This window comes from Marmota flaviventris, chromosome 2, assembly GCF_047511675.1.
Source record: "Marmota flaviventris isolate mMarFla1 chromosome 2, mMarFla1.hap1, whole genome shotgun sequence".
In the NCBI taxonomy this organism is placed as follows: domain Eukaryota; kingdom Metazoa; phylum Chordata; class Mammalia; order Rodentia; family Sciuridae; genus Marmota; species Marmota flaviventris.
In genome coordinates, this window is record NC_092499.1 from 136,674,937 (window position 1) to 136,693,856 (window position 18,920).

The window sequence follows — 18,920 nt, forward strand, 5'->3', positions numbered from 1 at the left end:
TTTTGCATTGTAATTCTTATTACACATACATCACAATTTTTCATATCTCTGTTTATATATAAAGTAGGTTGACACCCAATTCGTGTCTTCATACATGTACTTTGGATAATGATGTCCATCACATTCCACCATCCTTGCTGATCCCTGGCCTCCTCCCTTTCCTTCCCTCCCCTCTTCCCTATCTAGAATTCATTTTCCTCCCATGTTCCCCCTACCTACCCCACTATGAGTCAGCCTCTTTATATCAGAAAACATTCGGCATTTGTTTTTTTTGAGATTGGCTAACTTCACTTAGCATTATCTTCTCCAGCGCCATCCATTTACCTGCAAATGCCATGATTTTATTCTCTTTTATTGCTGAGTAATATTCCATTGTGTATATATACCACATTTTTTTTTTTAATCCATTCATCCACTGAAGGGCATCTAGGTTGGCTCCACAGTTTAGCTATTGTGAATTGTGCTGCTATAAACATTGATGTGGCTGTGTCCTGGTAGTATGCTGTTTTTAAATCCTTTGGGTATGGTCTGAGGAGAGGGATAGCTGGGTCAAATGGCAGTTCCTTTTCCAGATTTCCAAGGAATCTTTATACTGCTTTCCATATTGGCTGCACCAATTTGCAGTCCCACCAGCAATGTATGAGTGTGCCTTTTTCCCCACATCCTTGCCAACACTTATTGTTGTTTGTCTTCATAATAGCTGCCATTCTGACTGGAGATGAAATCTTAGAGTAGTTTTGATTTGCATTTCTCTGATTGCTAAAGATGATGAGCATTTTTTCATATATTTGTTGATTGATTGTATATCCTCTTCTGAGAAGTGTCTGTTCAGGTCCTTGGCCTGTTTGTTGATTGGATTTTTTTTTTTTTTTTGGTGCTTAGCTTTTTTTATTTATTTATTTATTTTTTTAAAGAGAGAATTTTTAATATTTATTTTTTAGTTTTCGGCGGACACAGCATCTTTGTATGTGGTGCTTAGCTTTTTGAGTTCTTTATATACCCTAGAGATTAGTGCTCTATCTGATGTGTGCTAGGTAAAGATTTGCTCCCAGGATGTAGGCTCTCTTAAACATGTTTTCATCTCTCCTTTTGACCCAAACTATTTTTAATATTTTACTAAATAAAACACTTTTCTGAGATAAAACTATTTTTAAGTGCAGAGAAAGTCATCGTCACTTCAGTATTCATATGGACAGGAATACTTGTACACCATAGTTCAAATCAGCTCAAATAAATTTTAAGATTTTTCTTCATCATTTGTATTTGTTGTAAGGCAGGTCTTTTATGCCATAATTTTATCTGGACTGCAGTTTCCTTTGCTGTAATAACAACTGTAAATAATTGCCTAAGAATAATGAAAATAGTCCTAGAAGGAGCTGAGGGTGTATGTAGCTCAATGGTGGAACACATGCTTAGCATCCCTGAGGATCTGGGTTTAATCCCCAGAACAAAAAAAAAAATGGCCAATGGATGTATCATTCTTTTATCTATCATCTTTTTTTTGCCAGTCTGCTACATAATCTTCTATCATTTGAAACACTAAAAGAATTCCAGCTGTTCTGTACATATAAATAAAAGCTGGTTTTGTTTAACGGTTAGTTTCACAAGTCACAAAGTGACAGTGGTCAGGGATAAAACAGCATCCAAAGGTGGAGATCATCTTTACTTCACTACTTTACTCTCGGTCTATTTGAAATCAGAACTCCAATGAGGGCCAAAATGCTTCATTTCCAATGTTATTCTTTTTTTTTTTTTTTTTTTTTTTTTTAAGAGAGAGAGAGAGAGAATTTTTCAATATTTATTTTCTAGTTTTCGGCGGACACAACATCTTCGTTTGTATGTGGTGCTGAGGATTGAACCCGGGTCGCACGCATGCCAGGCGAGCACGCTACCACTTGAGCCACATCCCCAGCCCTCCAATGTTATTCTTTACCCTTAACAGAAATAGGTAAAACGTAAAGACAGAAGACTCACCAGATTTCTGGTGCTTTGATTAAAGAAAATTTCACCCACATCTGTACTATATTTCATTTTGCTTTGTTTGGTGTCCTGGAGGTTTTTAACCTCCTGAAACAAGTCATGGTGGTAAAATTTAGAATGAGTAAAAAGTGGGGTTGGTTGGTTTGTATTTTGGAATTGGGAGGACAGTTATAAAAGGGAAGACTGGAAAAGGATGAGCCTGCAAGATGTCTGGTCTGGAAAAGCATTCTCAGATCAGTCTTAACTGCATGTAAAAACTGAGGCTCCAGGGCTGAGGCTGTAGCTCAGTGATAGAGAACTTGCCTCACACATGTGAGGCACCCTAGGGTTTAGTCCTCAGCACCACAGAGAGAAAATTATCTTTGCTCATTTACCCTTAGAAAGTCTTTGTGTACTCCTAGGAGAATGCATGCTTCAATTTTAGATCACGGATCTAAAATCATATTGGAATATGGTTCAGAACTCTGAAAGGAGGTCTAAGTTGAGGGCAAGAGTTGGGACTCATTGAAATAATATTTGGGTGCAGTTTAAAATAGACTGCTGAAAGAGATATTGCAAAAAAGAAGAGAGCCAGGCATTGCGGGGTGGGAGGTGATTCTCACTTCAGGAGTAAGCATAAGGAGAAGAAGATGGAGAAGTCAGAGACATAAGCGTTGAAATTCCCACAGAAGGTGAAGTCATGAGTGCTAATAGAGGGTTTTCTGTAAGGCTAGCCAACAAGGTGGAGTAGGGAGAGATCAGAGAGAATGAGGTCTAAAGCAACCCCTACAAATGCCAAACGCATGGAAAAGTATTGCTGGCCAGGCACAGTGGCATCCACCTATAATCCCAGCAACTCAGGATGCTGAGGCAGGAGAATTGCAAGTTCCAAAGCCAGCCTCAGCAACTTAACAAGGCCTGTCTCAAAATAAAAAATAAAAAGAGCTAGGGATGTGGCTCAGTAGTTAAGTGCCTCTGGGTTCAATCCCTGCTATCAAAAAAAGAAAGAAAGAAAAGTCAGCATGAAAGTGATGAGAATTGAAATTCAGTTTATGGTTAGTTGGTCGGAGATATAAGTATCTTCTGAGAAATTTGCCTTAGGAAGAAAAGCAAAAGGAGAAATATAAGAGAGAAGGTAATGGAAAGAATGAGCTCCCTAAGGAAGCATGAGGGAGGAAATGGGGTGCCAAGAGTGGTAGGCCAGAAAAGAAGGAGCACTGGTGTCAGCCAGCCATGTTCCCTTTGGGATCCAGAGCTCCTTCTGTTGCCCTGCAATTAACTTTTCATATAAGTGCATGAAGGTTATTTAGCATGAGTCAAAATTTAGGAACATTGGTAGCCTAAAAGTGTGTATTTCCTCTGTAATTTTCTTAATCACTTCAATATTTTTTTAATATTTATTTTTTAGGTGTAGATGGACACAACACAATACCTTTTATTTTTATGTGGTGCTGAGGATGGAACCTGGGTCCCGCCCATGCTAGGCAAGCGCTCTACCACTGAGCCACAATCCCAGCCCCACTTCAATGTTTTTTTAATTATCATCTCCATTTTTTGTCAGCCTCACCTTGGAGACTGGGCTTCTGACTGATGTTTCTCCATATGTCTGACTTTGTGCGTGTACACATGTGGGGGGATTGAACCGAGGGCTTTGTGCATACTAAGCCTTTGCTATACCACTGAGGTACACTCCCACACTCCCACTGAGGTACACTCCTCTTCTATAATCCTAATTTTTTATCATCTAATGCCATAGAGCTTCCCTCCTTATCACTATTCTTTCTCCCTACTCCTGGTACTGGAGATTAAATCCGGGGCACTTTACCACTGAGCCTACATCCTTAACCCTTTTTATATTTGAGATGTGATCTCACTAAGTTGCCCAGGCTGGCCTAGAACTTGAGACTCTCCTGCCTCACTCTCCTGAATTGCTGGGATTGCAAGTGTGTGCCACCACACTCACCAACCATTCTTTAACCTTTAATCTAACCTCCATTTCAGTGTTCTGTTATATAAGCTGCCAGTGGTAGTATTCACCTTAAGACAAACTGATAATTAGGCTTGGAATGTGGAAAATCAGTATTTAATTTTTGAAGATGTTGGCCTTTGTTCATGCTAACTTAACAGAGTATCATAGGCTAGGTAGCTGAGATAAGAGAAATTTATTTCTCATTGCTCTGTAGGTTGGGGAGTCCAGGATCAATGTACTAGCAGATCCCATCTGGTGTGGTCCCTCTTTCTGGTTTGCAGATGGTACTTTTCTCATTATAGCCACACCTAAAACTAGTGAGGTCTCTACTTTTATAAGGGCTCTCGTCTCATTCATGGTTTCACCCTCATAACCTAATTCTCTCCCAAATGCCCCATCTTCTAATAACATCTCATCTGGGTTAATGATTTTGAGGTATACTTTCAGTTCATGCCAATGGCTAGATCTATATTTTTCATAATAACTAAATTTTGTGTTTGGCATTTCTTTTAGGTTCAGCATGAGCTTTAACAGACATAATCTGAAATACTATGTATTACAAAAAAAACCTAAAAAGGTAGCATTTGATTGCTTAGAATGGATCCAAAAGCATCACCCATGTGAGTACAGTTATGTGATATCTAAAAGTAATAGGTGTCTCTTTAGTACCACAATAGAATAAATAAAATAGCAAATTAAACATTTCTTTTTGTTTAATGATGATACTTAACTTGTTATTTATAGACCAGAATATTGTAACTCTTTCAATTCTAGAATTTATAAAATCTCATTTGGTTAGATAACAATAAACTTTAACAAAAAAATATATTAAATATTTTCTCCTACACACTTATATTATCATTTTGGTTTCAGTGCTTTCTATGGCTTCTATCAGTGTATGAATATAACTCTTTATTGTAGTGCCTTCTCCCAAATGTGTTTGCCTTTGAGTTATATTAAATAAAATGAGATTCTGAAGTTCATAACAGTTTGCTCCATTTTTGTTTTTTAAGTTATAAAAGGCGGGGCTGGGGATGTGGCTCAGGCGGTAGCGCGCTCGCCTGGCATGCGTGCGACCCGGGTTCGATCCTCAGCACCACCTACAAACAAAGATGTTGTGCCCGCCAAAAACTAAAAAATAAATGTTAAAAAATTCTCTCTCTCTCTCTCTCTTTAAAAAAAAAAAAAAAGTTATAAAAGGCATTTTTGCATGCCTTTTATAACTCAGAAAACGCTTTTTTTTTTAAAGATGTTATAGGTCAATTTATCTTTTTTCTTAGAAAATACTTGATACGGGGAGTGGGGCTGTAGCTCAGTGGCAGAGCACTTGCCTCGCATGTGTGAAGCACTGGTTCGATCCTCAGCACCACATAAAAATTAAATTAATAAATAAAGATATTGACATAAAAGAAAAAAAACACTTGATACAGTATATTTTATTTCACAACCTTATTCCCATAATGTTTCCCATTAAAATCTTTTTTAATTTTTAAATTATAAACAAAACTTTTGGTGTGAGTCCATATATCACTTTATTTCCTAGGTTAGTTTCCTAGAAGGAAACTGGGTCAAAGGTGTATCTTTTTGTTTTTTTTTTTTAATTTGTTGTAATTTGTTCTACATGACAGCAGAGTGCATTTCAATTCATCGTATACAAATGGAGCACAGTTTTTTATTTCTCTGGTTGTACACACAATAGAATCACATCATTTGTGTCTTCATGTACCTAGGGTAACAATGTCCATCTCATTCTACCTTCTTTCCTACTCCCATTTCCCCTCCCTTTTCCTCCCTCTCCTTTAGCCTATCCAAAGTTCCTCCATTCCTCCTGTCTCTTCCCACACCCCCATTATGGATCAGCATCCACTTATCAGAAAAAACATTCGGCCTTTGGTTTTTGGGGATTGGCTTACTTCACTTAGCATAATATTCTCCAACTCTATCCATTTACCTGCAAATGCCTTAATTTTATTCTCTTTTAATGCTAAGTAATATTCAGTTGTGTATATATACCACAATTTCTTTATCTATTTGTCTATCTTTTTATATTTATTTTTTAGTTGTAATTGAACACAATACCTTTATTTTATTTATTTTTTATGTGGTGCTGAGGATCGAACCCAGGACCTCACACGTGGTAGGTGAGCGCTGTACCTCTGAGCCACAACCCCAGCCCTATCTATTCATCTATTGAAGGTTGGTTCCACAATTTAGCTATTGTGAATTGTGCTGCTATAAACATTCATGTGGCTGCATCACTGTAGTTTGCTGGTCAGAGGTATTTTTAAGACTCTTTGATAAATATTGTCATGTGTTTTCTATAAGCTTGTATAAGGGAGTTTTCCCATTTTAGAGCCAGTGTGAAATAGAGCCTAGGATTAGTCCAGGTTCATCTCATAAGGCATTAGCAGGGATAGAATTAAAAGTTGCATTTTGGGCTGGGGTTGTGGCTCAGTGGTAGAGCGCTCGTGTAACATGTGTGAGGCACTGGATTCAATCCTCAGCACACATAAAAAAAATAAGAAAATAAAGGTATTGTGTCCATCTACAACTAAAAAAAAAATTTTTTTTTAAGTCGCATCTTATTTCTTTGTATGAATTTTTTTCCTGAGTTATTCTGTGTGATCATCCTGTGTTCTAAGTGCACTACAGAAATCTGTTTATATTTCTTAACATTTTTAAAAACATAGTGTAAATGGTATTGTTATTTATGTTAAAAGTCCTCACTTCTCACTACTGTTTTGGTTTCTTGACAGATGACTCGGGGATAATCTACTGCCTCTCCAGGCGGGAATGTGACACAATGGCTGACACTTTACAGAAGAATGGTCTTGCTGCTCTTGCTTATCATGCTGGCCTCAGTGATTCTGCCAGAGATGAAGTGCAACACAAGTGGATTAATCAGGATGGCTGCCAGGTAACATTTTTTTAAATAAACAAACAAAAGGAATAATCTTTTCTGGTATATTAGCAAACTTGTGCATGTAGAATGCAAATTGTTTTTATCTTAAAGATAGAAAACATCAAAATAAGACTGAGAAGGAGCCAGGCATGGTGGCCCACACCTATAATCCCAGCGGCTCAAGAGGCTAAGGCAGGAGAATCACAAGTTTGAGGCCAGCCTCAGCAATTTAGCAAGGCTCTGAGCAACTTTGTGTGACCCTATCTCAAAATAAAAATAAAAAGGATGCCAGGCGTGGTGACACATACCTCTAATCCCAGCGGCTCAGGAGGCTGAGGCAGGGGAGTCGCAGGTTCAAAGCCAGCCTCAGCAACTTAGTGAAGTTGTAAGCAACCTAATGAGACCCTGTCTCAAAATAAAAAAATTTATAAAGGGCTAGGAAAGGGCTGGGGAAGTGGTTTAGTGGTTAAGCACCCTTGAGTTCAATCCCTGGTACCAATAAATAAATAAATAAATAAATAAATAGGGCTGCAGATATGGCCCAGTAGTTAAGAATCTCTGGGTTCGATGTCTGGTACAAAAAAACCCAAAAACTGAGAAGCAATCAGGGATATAGTGAATAACTTTAACTTGAGAATGTTAGAGGGAATAAAAGACAAAAATTGAGGGAGAAAAAATTTTTAAATGTGATGTATTAGCAACAAGGAATGATGTATTAGCAACAAGGAATAGGGATCCAGCCTAAGAATATTAAATGTAGAGCCATACTGCTGCAGCCCTTCAGCACCATCAGAGTTCTGCATGCCAAATATAGGATCCACCCAGTGACAAACCTGACTGGCTAGAAATTGGGCCTATTTTGTCTACCATGGCTTCCTGTGGTTCTATCTTACCAAACAACATAATGAAGATGATTTAGAGTATAAAGGTGACTCAGGAGACTGAGGCAGGAAGATCACAGGTTCAAGGTCAGCCTCAGCAACTTAGCAGGGCCCTAAGCAACTCAGTGAGACCCTATCTCAAAATAAAAATAAAAGGGCTAGGGGATTTACCTCAGTGGTAAAGTACCTCTGGGTTCAAACCCCAGTACCACAAAAAAAGTTGGCGGGGGAGAAATAGAAATCAAAAATATCAAAAACAGGAGGACAGTCTTCAGATTCAGAAGAGGGAAGAGTAGCTGGGCATGGTGGCTCATGCCTTTAATCTCTTGGGAGGCTGAGTCTGGAGGGTTGCAAACTCAGACCAGCATGGGCAACTTAGTGAGACCCTGTCAAAAATTAAAAATAGAATAAAAGTCTAGAGCGCTGTTGGGCTCAGTCCCCAATACTGGGGGGGAGAGGGGGGAAGACTTGGACAAAAGTATTTCATACCCAGCTCACTGTCATATATGTTGAAAACAATAAAGGCATTTTCAGATATGTAAAAAGTTTAGAAAAACTGGTTTGTCTTCACTGAAATAATTACACATTTCAGTTTTTTTCTTTGTATAAACTTTTTCTAAAGTTTGCATGGAAGACAATCAAATGAAAAAAACTAAAAGAATTTGAAAAAAAAATAGCACATTGCTGGTTTGTAGTACATTATATATAGATGAGTGGAACAGAAATCCAGAAATAGACTGAAAGATTTGAACAAACAATAAATGACAAGGGAGGAATTAAAAATTGGAGTGGTGACACGCTTCTATAATCCAGCAACTCAGGAGGCTGAGGCTGAAGGATTGCAAATTCAAGGGCAGACTGGGCAACTTAGACCCTGTCTAAAGCAGGGGATCAAATCCAGCACCTCACACGTGCTAGGCAAACACTCTACCACTGAGCCACAACCCCAGCCCTAATTTTTAAAAATAAATAAAAATAGCTGAGGGCGGCTAGGATTATGGCTCAGAGGTAGAGCGCTCGCCTAGCACTCACGGGGCCCTGGGTTTGATCCTCAGCACCACACAAAAATAAATGAATGGAATAAAGGTATTGTGTCCAACTAAAAAAAATAAATATAAAAAAAATAGCTGAGAATATAGCTACGTGGTAGAGCACCACTGGGTTCATCCCCAATATAGAAGAAAAAAGAATAAAAATAAAATTTTATGTTTTTCTTTTAAAAGAATGAATGTAGCCTGGGGCGGGGTTGTAGCTCAGTGGTAGAGAGCTTGCCTTGCATGAGTGAGGCAGTGGGTTCAATCCTCAGCACCACATAAAAATAAATAAATAAAATAAAGATATTTTGTCCATCTACGTTTAAAAACAACACCAAAATAAGGAAGGAAGTGTAATGTGTCAAAGCCAGTTTCCTAGTTAAAGAAATAAGAGCTTTCAGAAAGAGTCAGCATCACTGTGGCCTCACTCAGAGCCTTCAGGATGTGCTTCATAGCCATGTGCCCTCCTCGCAGTGGGAGAAGCACCAGGCTTCAAGGTAGATGATATTTGCAGAGCTCTGGGCAGGCACATCTCACTGAGCAACTTGCCCGCCTGCTCTCCGTCACTAGAGGACACAATAGATTTTCACTTTTTGAGGAGATTTCCTTTTGATCAAAGTACCATAAATTAGATGGATGACTAATCTGGAGTGCAGGCCACTGCCATTCCCAATGTTGATAAATGTGCCCATTTGCTGTCCACGTACCCCATAGCTTACAGTTCCTTTCTGGAACTCACGGTTACTGAAATCATGTCATTAGCCTCAGTCTGGCTGCCAGATATTTTCATTGCTTTTGAAATACTGTTCTTGCAGTAGCAATTCATTTTTTTTTTTAAGTGCTAAAAAAAGACTTACAGCTTTATTTGTATAATGTAATTTTGCCTGGAGATATAGCATTTTGGTCTGGGTTAAATAGGTCCTAAATTTGCAACTGAAATGGATATTCTTGAAAACTGATTTGTCAACCTCCTAAAATTTAACCATCACCTTGCTTCCACTAAGTGATTTGTATGGGCCAAGAGCCATAGACCCTGGCCTTTTTTTTTTTTTTTTTCTTTTTCTTTTTTCCCCTCCTGTATAAGCTGCTCTGACTTTTACCCATATGAGATTTAATTAAAATTTCACAACCTTGACTTTGAAATCAACTGTTGAATAAAAAGAGTCAACGTATGTTTCAGCTGGTGACACAAGTAAAACTGAAGCAGGTGAGAGCACTATTGTCCTGAATCATCAAGGAGCTAGCAGCAATGACCTCTGAGAGCCAGAGTCCTGGGAACAGCCTGGAGCCCCTGAGGATAGTATTACTTATGTACACAGGCCTGGATATCATGGCAATATGAATAGAACCCCCACACATCTCCATATCAGAAACAGAACAAACACTGACAACACATTGAAGGGCTAATGAGTGCAATTAATCTCTCATGTAGTGAAACCAACTCACATAAGAAAGTGCCAACCACACTAAGCTTCTCTTTCTCTTCATGGGCTTACTAAAATTGCAAGTTATCAATATGAAAATCTTGTCTTAGTCATGCTAAATAGTGGAACCAAGTTAAGACATAAGTTTGTCAAGTAGAGTGCATTTTAAAGTAAAATAAGGGATAGAGCTTTTAGAAATATCCATTATTAAAATGTTCCTTTAAATGCATTATGAATCTAATGGGCCTTTGCTTTACATCAGGTTATCTGTGCAACAATTGCATTTGGAATGGGGATTGACAAACCTGATGTGCGATTTGTGATTCATGCATCTCTTCCTAAATCTGTGGAAGGTTACTACCAGGAATCCGGCAGAGCTGGACGAGATGGAGAAATATCTCACTGCCTGCTTTTCTATACCTATCATGATGTGACCAGACTGAAGAGGCTTATAATGAGTAAGCTGAGCTCTACTAGAGACGTTCTGTCATGTTCTGTCATGTCATGAGATTAATCACTCCTACTATTGTGGTACTTTGGGTCCAGTTTTCCTTAAATAATCATGGAGAAATAGACGTATTTATATAAATTGAAATTTTATTTTAGTTCACTTTTATTGTAAAAGTAATACATGCTTATTATGTAAAATGTCACAGACATGTGTAAGGCAGGAAATTGCTAAATCATGCCCGTGGTCTTGTCTCAAGAAATAACTTGAGTTGTTGATTTCTTTTGTATCCTTCTAGACCCAATTTTATCATTTAAACTTGCATGTAATACATATTTCAAAGAAAGATAAAAAGGAGAACATAATAAACTCTCATGAACTACCATCCAGTTTAAGAAATAAAACAAAACCAAGTATTGTGGCACGTAACTATAGTCCCAGCTACCAAGAAAGCCAAGGCAGGAGGATCACTTGAGCTCAGGAGTTGAGGCCAGCCTGCACAACATAGTGAGACATTCTCTCAAAAAAAAAAGGGGGGATGGAGTACAACCAATAGTCTCCTAGATATCCCTCTCCTGTCTCATCCCTCCTCCCCCATTAAAGGCAGGCAACATCTTGTATTTGTGTTTACCTTTCCCAGATGCTTGTATTTTAAAATGTAAATGGAATTACATTATACATTTTCTCTCACGTGCACGCACACACACACACATATATGTATGTATATATATAAAGATATATATATAAATATACCCTTTTTTTCAGTCAATACTAGATTGTAATTATCCCTAGAATTAATATGAATAAATTAGCTACATAGAATTCCATAGTCTGGTAATTTCATGTTTATTAAGCCAGTCCCCTCTTATTAGATATTTAGATTATTTCTTGTTTTTTACTGCTGCCAACAACGCAGTATTGAATACCCTTGTACTGATATCTTTAGGCATTTTTGCAGTTATTTTATTTATGTAGGAAATATTTCTAGACCAAGTCTTTCTTGGGTCAAAGTAAATACATATTTTAGAATTTTATTATATCCTGGGCCCATCTTTGTACTCAGGTGTGATAATTGAATATATTTTATAAATATCTATTTTTAAGATCACTTTCTCACTCTGGCAGAGATACTCAGCATGGTACATGCCATGCACTGTGTCAAACTCTATATCGTCTTACCTTATTTACCCATAACAACTAGCTTTTTTTGGTATCAGGGATTAACCCAGGGGTGCTTAACCACTGAGCTACATCCCCAGCCCTTTTTATATTCTGTTTTGAGGCAGGATCTCTCTAAGGTGCTTAGGGCCTTGCTAAGTTGCTGAGACTGTCCTTGAATTTGTCATCCTCTTGCCTTGGCCTCCTGAACTGCTGGGATTATAAGCAACATCTAACTTTTTAGGTAGAGCTACTCATGAGAAAAGCAAGCTTCAGAAAGATTTTTTGACTTGCCCCAAGGTCTCTGAGGCAGTAGCCAAAATAGTAGGAGCAGTAGGAATAGTGACTGTGGTGCAGGGATGGTAATTGTTGTAGATAATATACTGTTAGCACTTGCCACATGCTATTTTAAATGCTTTACACATATCAATTCATTTTTTTTTCTCACAACAACCTTAAAAGATAAGACTATTTTCTCATTATACAGAGAAGAAAAATGAGATACAGAACTAATAAATGCAGAACCCTAACTGAGCACGATTTCATCTGATGCCAAAGTTCAAGATTATTACACTATACCAAAATGGGTATTAACCCAAAAAAATCCCTTGTTTACACTTGGTTTGCCCACTTGTATTTTTAGACAAAACCCGTACAGTCTCCTACTTGTGATAGATTAAATGATAATTTTTCGATTTTGTAATGGTATGAAAGCTATATAAATTATTTACAATGGGTTTATCAAGATGTGACCTCTTCATAAGTCAGGGAGCATCTATATTGTTAAATCCAAATAGTTTAGTATAAATATTTAAATTGTAATTATTTTGACTCATAATTAGGACTTAAATTATTTGAAATATTATTTAATGTTAAATTATTTGAAGAATAATACTAATAAACTGGAAGAAATCAGATTTTTTTAATATTTATTTTTTAGTTCTAGGTGGACACAGTATCTTCACTTTTTTTTTTTTAAATGTGTTATGTGGTGCTGAGAATCTAACCTAGTGCCTCACACCTGCTAGGCGAGCACACTACCACTTGAGCCACATCCCCAGCCCAAGAAGTCAGATTTTTATTTTATTCTTAACTATATCACTTACTAATGGAAAGTAAGTACTTGCTGTTTTTAAACTTTAGAATCAAATTGAGCACTACCACTCTGTTTCACAGTCATTTTCTTGAGTCAGGGATTTGACTTAGTGGCAGAACATTTGCCTAGCATGTACAAGGCCCTTGGTTCTGTCCTCAGCCCAGCATGGAGACAAAAAAAAACAAGATAACATTCATTTTTCTTGAGGTACTTGTTTTTATTAGAGCAACTGTCAAATTTTTAGCTTCACAAAGATAATGATGTTATTGGAAAAAGCAAAGCAGAATCTAATGTTAAAACCATGAAGTACCTCAAATTGTTTGTGTGGTATTCGACAATGTCAGTTATTGTTGTTTGCCTTAAATTTAAAATAACCTACACCTAAGAGTTCACTACAGCACTCCAGGCTTCGTTGCACAATGGTTTTGTTACATGTGGTGCTAGGAATTGAACCTGGGTCCTTGTGCACTCTGGGCCAGAGCTCTGCCATTGAACTACACCTCTAGCCCTCGGCATATAGTTGTGGAGCCACTGGCTTAATTGCTTAGACCTCACAGGCTCAGGAAGGTGTACAACCCACTGCCATAGTTCTATGCCATGCTTTCTTTGGATATTAACTTCAGTACATGCCTATCTGATAATATAGGAAATATAAGTCTAGCCTTCATCATTGGAAATAATGAAAATTTGAAAAAAAATCTTTCCATTTCAGGGTCTGAGGATATGGTTCAGTGGTAAGAACATGGACACCTGTGTTCAGTCTCTACCACCAAAAAAATTTTTCAATTTGAAAACAAAAATCTAAAATGTAATTCTATAAAATTAAATTAAAATCTTGAGATAAACATAAATCCCAGTTAATTATAATAAGAAATTGTTATACTAATAGAATGCCAATAATAGCAATTTTCTTACTTAGTATTAAAGTTCTATAATTCTAAGTATTTCTGTGCTATTCTTTAAATTTCTAATGTAATAAGTATGTTTTACTATGCTTTTCATCCCTTTTAGTGGAAAAAGATGGAAACCATCATACAAGAGAGACTCATTTCAATAATTTGTATAGCATGGTACATTACTGTGAAAATATAACAGAATGCAGGAGAATACAGCTTTTAGCTTACTTCGGAGAAAATGGATTTAACCCTGATTTTTGTAAGAAATACCCGGATGTTTCTTGTGATAATTGCTGTAAAACAAAGGTAAAATGAGTTATTGTTTAGTTTAGTTTTGTTTTTAATTCTTTAATAATTAAGGAAATTGCCAGCTTTTTTTTTTTTTCTCTTAAAACTTAAAAAAGAAAACACAAGTTAGATCCCAGAATATGGGCCACAAAAGACAAGAGAAAGGGCTTGTCCTCCATATCATAATTAGGAATAGAAAAATTCTTTATATATATATACACACACACACACACACACACATATTATATTATATTTTTTAGTTGTAATTGGACACAATAACTTTATTTTATTTATTTATTTTTATGTGGTGCTAAGGATTGTACCCAGGGCCTCCCACATGCTAGGCAAGCACTCTACCACTGAGCCACAACCCCAGCCCTCTTAAAATATTTTATAGAATATCATTTTTTAGAATTAGAAGACTATTAAGAAAATATACTAGACATCCACCTGTTCAAAATATTGAGGTTACATATGTGCACTGATATTTACAGAATATTTTAGAAATATCATTAATTCATAAACATGCCAAATGATCTAACATGGGCAGGTAGAATATTTTAAATCGACTATAACCTATATTTAAAGATCTCAGTCAGTTGGAAGACACACACCTGTAATCCCAGCTACTTGGGAGGCTGAGGCAGGCAACTTAGTGAGACCCTGCCTCAAAATAAAATTTTAAAATGGACCTGGCTATAGCATAGTTGTAGAGCACTTGCCTAGCATGTGTGAGGTCCTGGTTTCAACCTCCAGTCCACAAAAAAATACAATTTAAAAAAAAAAAAAAAAACTTGAAAGAGTAGCATTAGTAGGTACTGTGTTTATACTCAAGTACTTTAAATTACTCTTTTTTTTTTTTTTTTTTTTTAACCTACAAAGAATGGCACTGGCACAGTAGCACACACCTGTAATCCTAGAGATTTAGGAGGCTAAGACTGGAGAATCTCGAGTTCAAATCCAGTCTCAGCAATTTAATGAGACCCTATCTCAAAATAAAAAATAACTGGGGGCTGGAATTGTGGCTCAATGGTAGAGCGCTTGACTAGCATGCATGAGACACTGGGTTCCATCCCTGGTACCACATAAAAATAAAAACAAATAAACTAAAAGTATTATGTCCAGCTACAACTAATATATATATATATATATATATATATATATATATATATATTTATAAAAGGACTGAAGGTGTAACTCTGTGATAAAGCACCCCAGTTAATTCCCAGTACTAAAAACAATTATAATAAAAAAAAATTATAATACTAATAATGGCAGTGGCTTCTGAGTTCAGTATGATCTGTCCTCAAATAACCTTGGGAAGTTGTTAAATTCAATCATTAGGTACGTATTGTACCTATCATGGCAATTTTATGTTTTAATATCTACAAGACTGGTTATAGAATATTTTCACATTTCATATCTTTTAAAATGTTTACAAAATGTTGGAGACTCCTAAATGCACACATTGTAGACCAGTTCATAGTCTGGAAGGGAGAGACATATGTGTTCATATAATTGTAATTGCTGCAATTGAGATTTGCAGCATTGACCAAAACAGGGGAGTTTACTCTCTCAGTGTAGAATCTGCAGATTCACAACTGTCTCTTCCCACTCTACCCTATAAACAGCACTAATCAGTTTACTCTATCAATAGATATTTGTTGAGGACCTGTTCTATAGCAGACACTTTTCTAAGAATTTAAGACACATTATTGAACAAAATAAATAAAAATACCTGCCCTTGTAGAGCTTGCATTCTAGTAGGGGAAGGCTGATAGCAAGTAATATACACAACAAGAATATGTTAAGGAAAAGAACTTTGGTGAAAAGTTCAGCAGAGTAAGAAGACAGGAACAATGGGTGGGGTCCAAAATGCAGTATTAGATAAGTTGGCCCATTTGAGCAAAAACTTGAAATGAAAGTTAGCTGAGCAGCCCTCTGAATATGAGCATATTGGCAGAAGCATTAGCCAGAGCCAAGGCCCTGAGGTGGAGAGTAGTCCTGGAGCACTAGAGGGACCGCAGGAAGCCCCATGTCTGAGCAGGGTTGAGAGTCTGTGACAGGAAGAGGTATAATGGAGGGCCAGAACAGCAAAATGAAGGCTAAAGGACTGGAGGAACTACAAGAATGGAGTTACCTTTAGCCAAAATTCAGAAGGCTATTTGGCAAGGAAGATCAAGAGTTCAGTTTTGGACATGAATGACATAGGTCTGTTTGATTCAGGAATTTTATTAAGTGGTTGGTGATACATGTAAAGTTGGGAGTGGTTGGCATTAATTAATAGATGATACTTAAAGCCACGAGACCAGCTAATATCTTCATGAGTATAAACTTAGGCAGAAGGGCCAGGCAAAATGACACACACCTGTAATCCCAGCTACTCAGTAAACTGAAGGAGGAGGATCACAAGTTTGAGGCCAATCTAGGTGACTTAGTGAGACCCTGTCTCAAAATAAAAAAGGGCTAGGAATGTAGCTCAGTGGTAGAGTGCCCCTGGGTTCAATCCTCAGCACTAAAAAAAAATAGGCAGAACATAAGAAAACCAAAGACTTACCATGGCTCCTAAGAGGTTGAGGAAAAGAGGAAGAACTATGAAAGGAAACCAAGAAAGAGCAGCAGTAAGAGGAAAACCAAGGAAACCAAGTACAGGAAGTGTTTCAAGAAGGAGGAAGTGCTAATCATGTCAAGTGCTGCTGCTAAGTCAAGTACAGGAAGGACTGAGAATTCAGCATAGGGTTTAGCATTGCAGAAATCTTAATGACCTTGACTTGACCGTTTTCAGTAAAATGAGGCAAAAATTGGAGACTGAATATAGACAACTCTCCAAGTGACCTCCTATCCCCTGTTCTGAGGATTGAACCCAGGTGTGCTCTACCACTGAGCTATATCCCCAGAACTTTAAAAAAAAAAAAAAAATTTGAGACAGGATCTCTGAGTAGCTGGGATTACAGGTGTGCACCACCATGGCCAATAGCAAACTTTATATTAAGGGACAGAAAGTAAAATACTTCAGACTTTATGACTACCTGATTTCTGCTAGAACTATTCAACTCTGCCATTGTAACCCAAAAGCATCCGTAATAAATATATCAATTTTCCAGTCATGGTCTGTGACTGTGCCAGTTAAATTTTATTTTTAAAAACACATCCAGGGGTTGGGATGTGGCTCAGTGGCAGAGCACTTGTATATGTGAGGCACTGGGTTCGATCCTTAGCACCACATAAAAATAAACAAATAAAATAAATGCATGCTGTCCATCCACAACTACCAAAAAATTTTAAAAAAACAAAACACACACACACACACCTAGATGATATGCCATAGTTTGTGGGTTTCTATGGTTTAAAAAAATGGAGGTCTGGGCTGGAGTTGTGGCTCAGTGATAGAGTACTTTCCTAGCATGCGTGAGGCACTGAGTCCGATCCCCAGCACCACATTAAAAATAAAACAAATGAAATAAATGTATTAAAAAGAGTATTAGGGGCTGGGGATGTGGCTCAGAAGTAGAGTGCTCACCTGTCAAGCGTGAGGCACTGGGTTCAATCCTCAGCACCACATAAAAATAAAGATACTGTGACCATGTATAACAAAAAAATATTTAAAAAAAAAAAAATGGAGCTCCAGGCATGGTGGTACACAGGAGGATGAGACAGGAGGATCGAAAATTCAAAGCCAGCCTCAGCAACATAGTGAAACCCTATCCAACTCAGAGAGAGCCTGTCTCTAAATAAAATACAAAATAGGCCTGGGGATGTGGCTCAGTGGTTGAGTGCCCCTGGGGTCAATACCCAGTACCAAAGGAAAAAAAGAAAAGAAAAAAAAAATTGAGGAATAATACACTAGGGATATATAATAATTACCTACAACATTAAAGGTCCAATTGAGATTTGTGGCCATATATGAAAATAAAGATATTCTACATAATTTATGTGTTCAGCTAAGTTCAGACACAGGTACAGGTGTGTTGGACCTAACGTGTTTTGCCAAGTAATGCCATGAACTGACCAAACAGCAGGTGGATGGCACATGAGGTAATGATAATAAGAACTGCTATGAAATTTAAGCTGAGTTTGGAGGACATCTGAGGTGAAGGATCATTGGCTAGGCAGCCCCAGTGGCTTGTTGGAGTCAGAATGCTAGATGGCATGAGTTAAAAGATAGGATAGATAGTCTGAGAATGAAGAGTTGCCATTATTGGTGTGACATGAGAGCAAGTGGCTGATGTAGTTGGAAGACAGAATCATTGGAGCAGAGGAAATCCAGATACCTACGGCCAGAAGTTGCATACTGAAGTCACCAAGAATTAAGGCAGGGATGATATTAGAGTGAGGGGTTTCTCTGGACTTTTCTGGATGGGACCTTAGAAAGACTACTGATTGTTGATGTAACACAAGAAACTTGTTCAACTTCAGGTTGTCAGAAAGTGGCAAGTGAACAAGGGTTAAAGGGAGTGAGAGGACTAGGGCCTAGCTCAATGGTACAGTGCTTGCCTAGAGCATGCATGAAGTCATGTATCCAAAGACACAGTAGTGTAGATTTTCAGAATTACAAGTGTGCTGAGTATTGCTAGTATAGAAAAACTAGGATAAGTGGAAGTGAAAGACCATCAGTAATGGGGACTCAAAAAGTGGGCAAGGTTGGGGCACGTGAGGGAAATGAGACAGTGAACTGATGAGAAATAATAGAGCACTGTTTCAGGAGGTATGAAGGATTTTATATATTTACATATTTTTTCTTACCCACAGAGTGCTGGCAGATAGTTGAAAGACAAGATATGTCTGTGAAACAGTAATAAAGTAGATAAAATACTAATTGTACTAGAACTTTGGCAAGAAGAAACATTTGAAACTTCCTTAATTTT

At 37.4% G+C, this 18,920-nt stretch overlaps 1 protein-coding gene across 2 annotated transcripts in view; it reads left to right on the forward strand.

Annotated features, from left to right (window-relative positions):
- Positions 1-18,920, forward strand: part of Blm (BLM RecQ like helicase) — a 103,544-nt gene that overhangs the window by 70,769 nt on the left and 13,855 nt on the right. For both annotated transcript variants that reach the window (XM_027955107.2, XM_071608604.1), the window contains 4 exons: positions 4,442-4,548; positions 6,685-6,845; positions 10,432-10,627; positions 13,883-14,073. In XM_027955107.2, the coding sequence (XP_027810908.2) occupies positions 4,442-4,548; positions 6,685-6,845; positions 10,432-10,627; positions 13,883-14,073 (655 nt within the window). The remainder of the gene's footprint in view (positions 1-4,441; positions 4,549-6,684; positions 6,846-10,431; positions 10,628-13,882; positions 14,074-18,920) is intronic.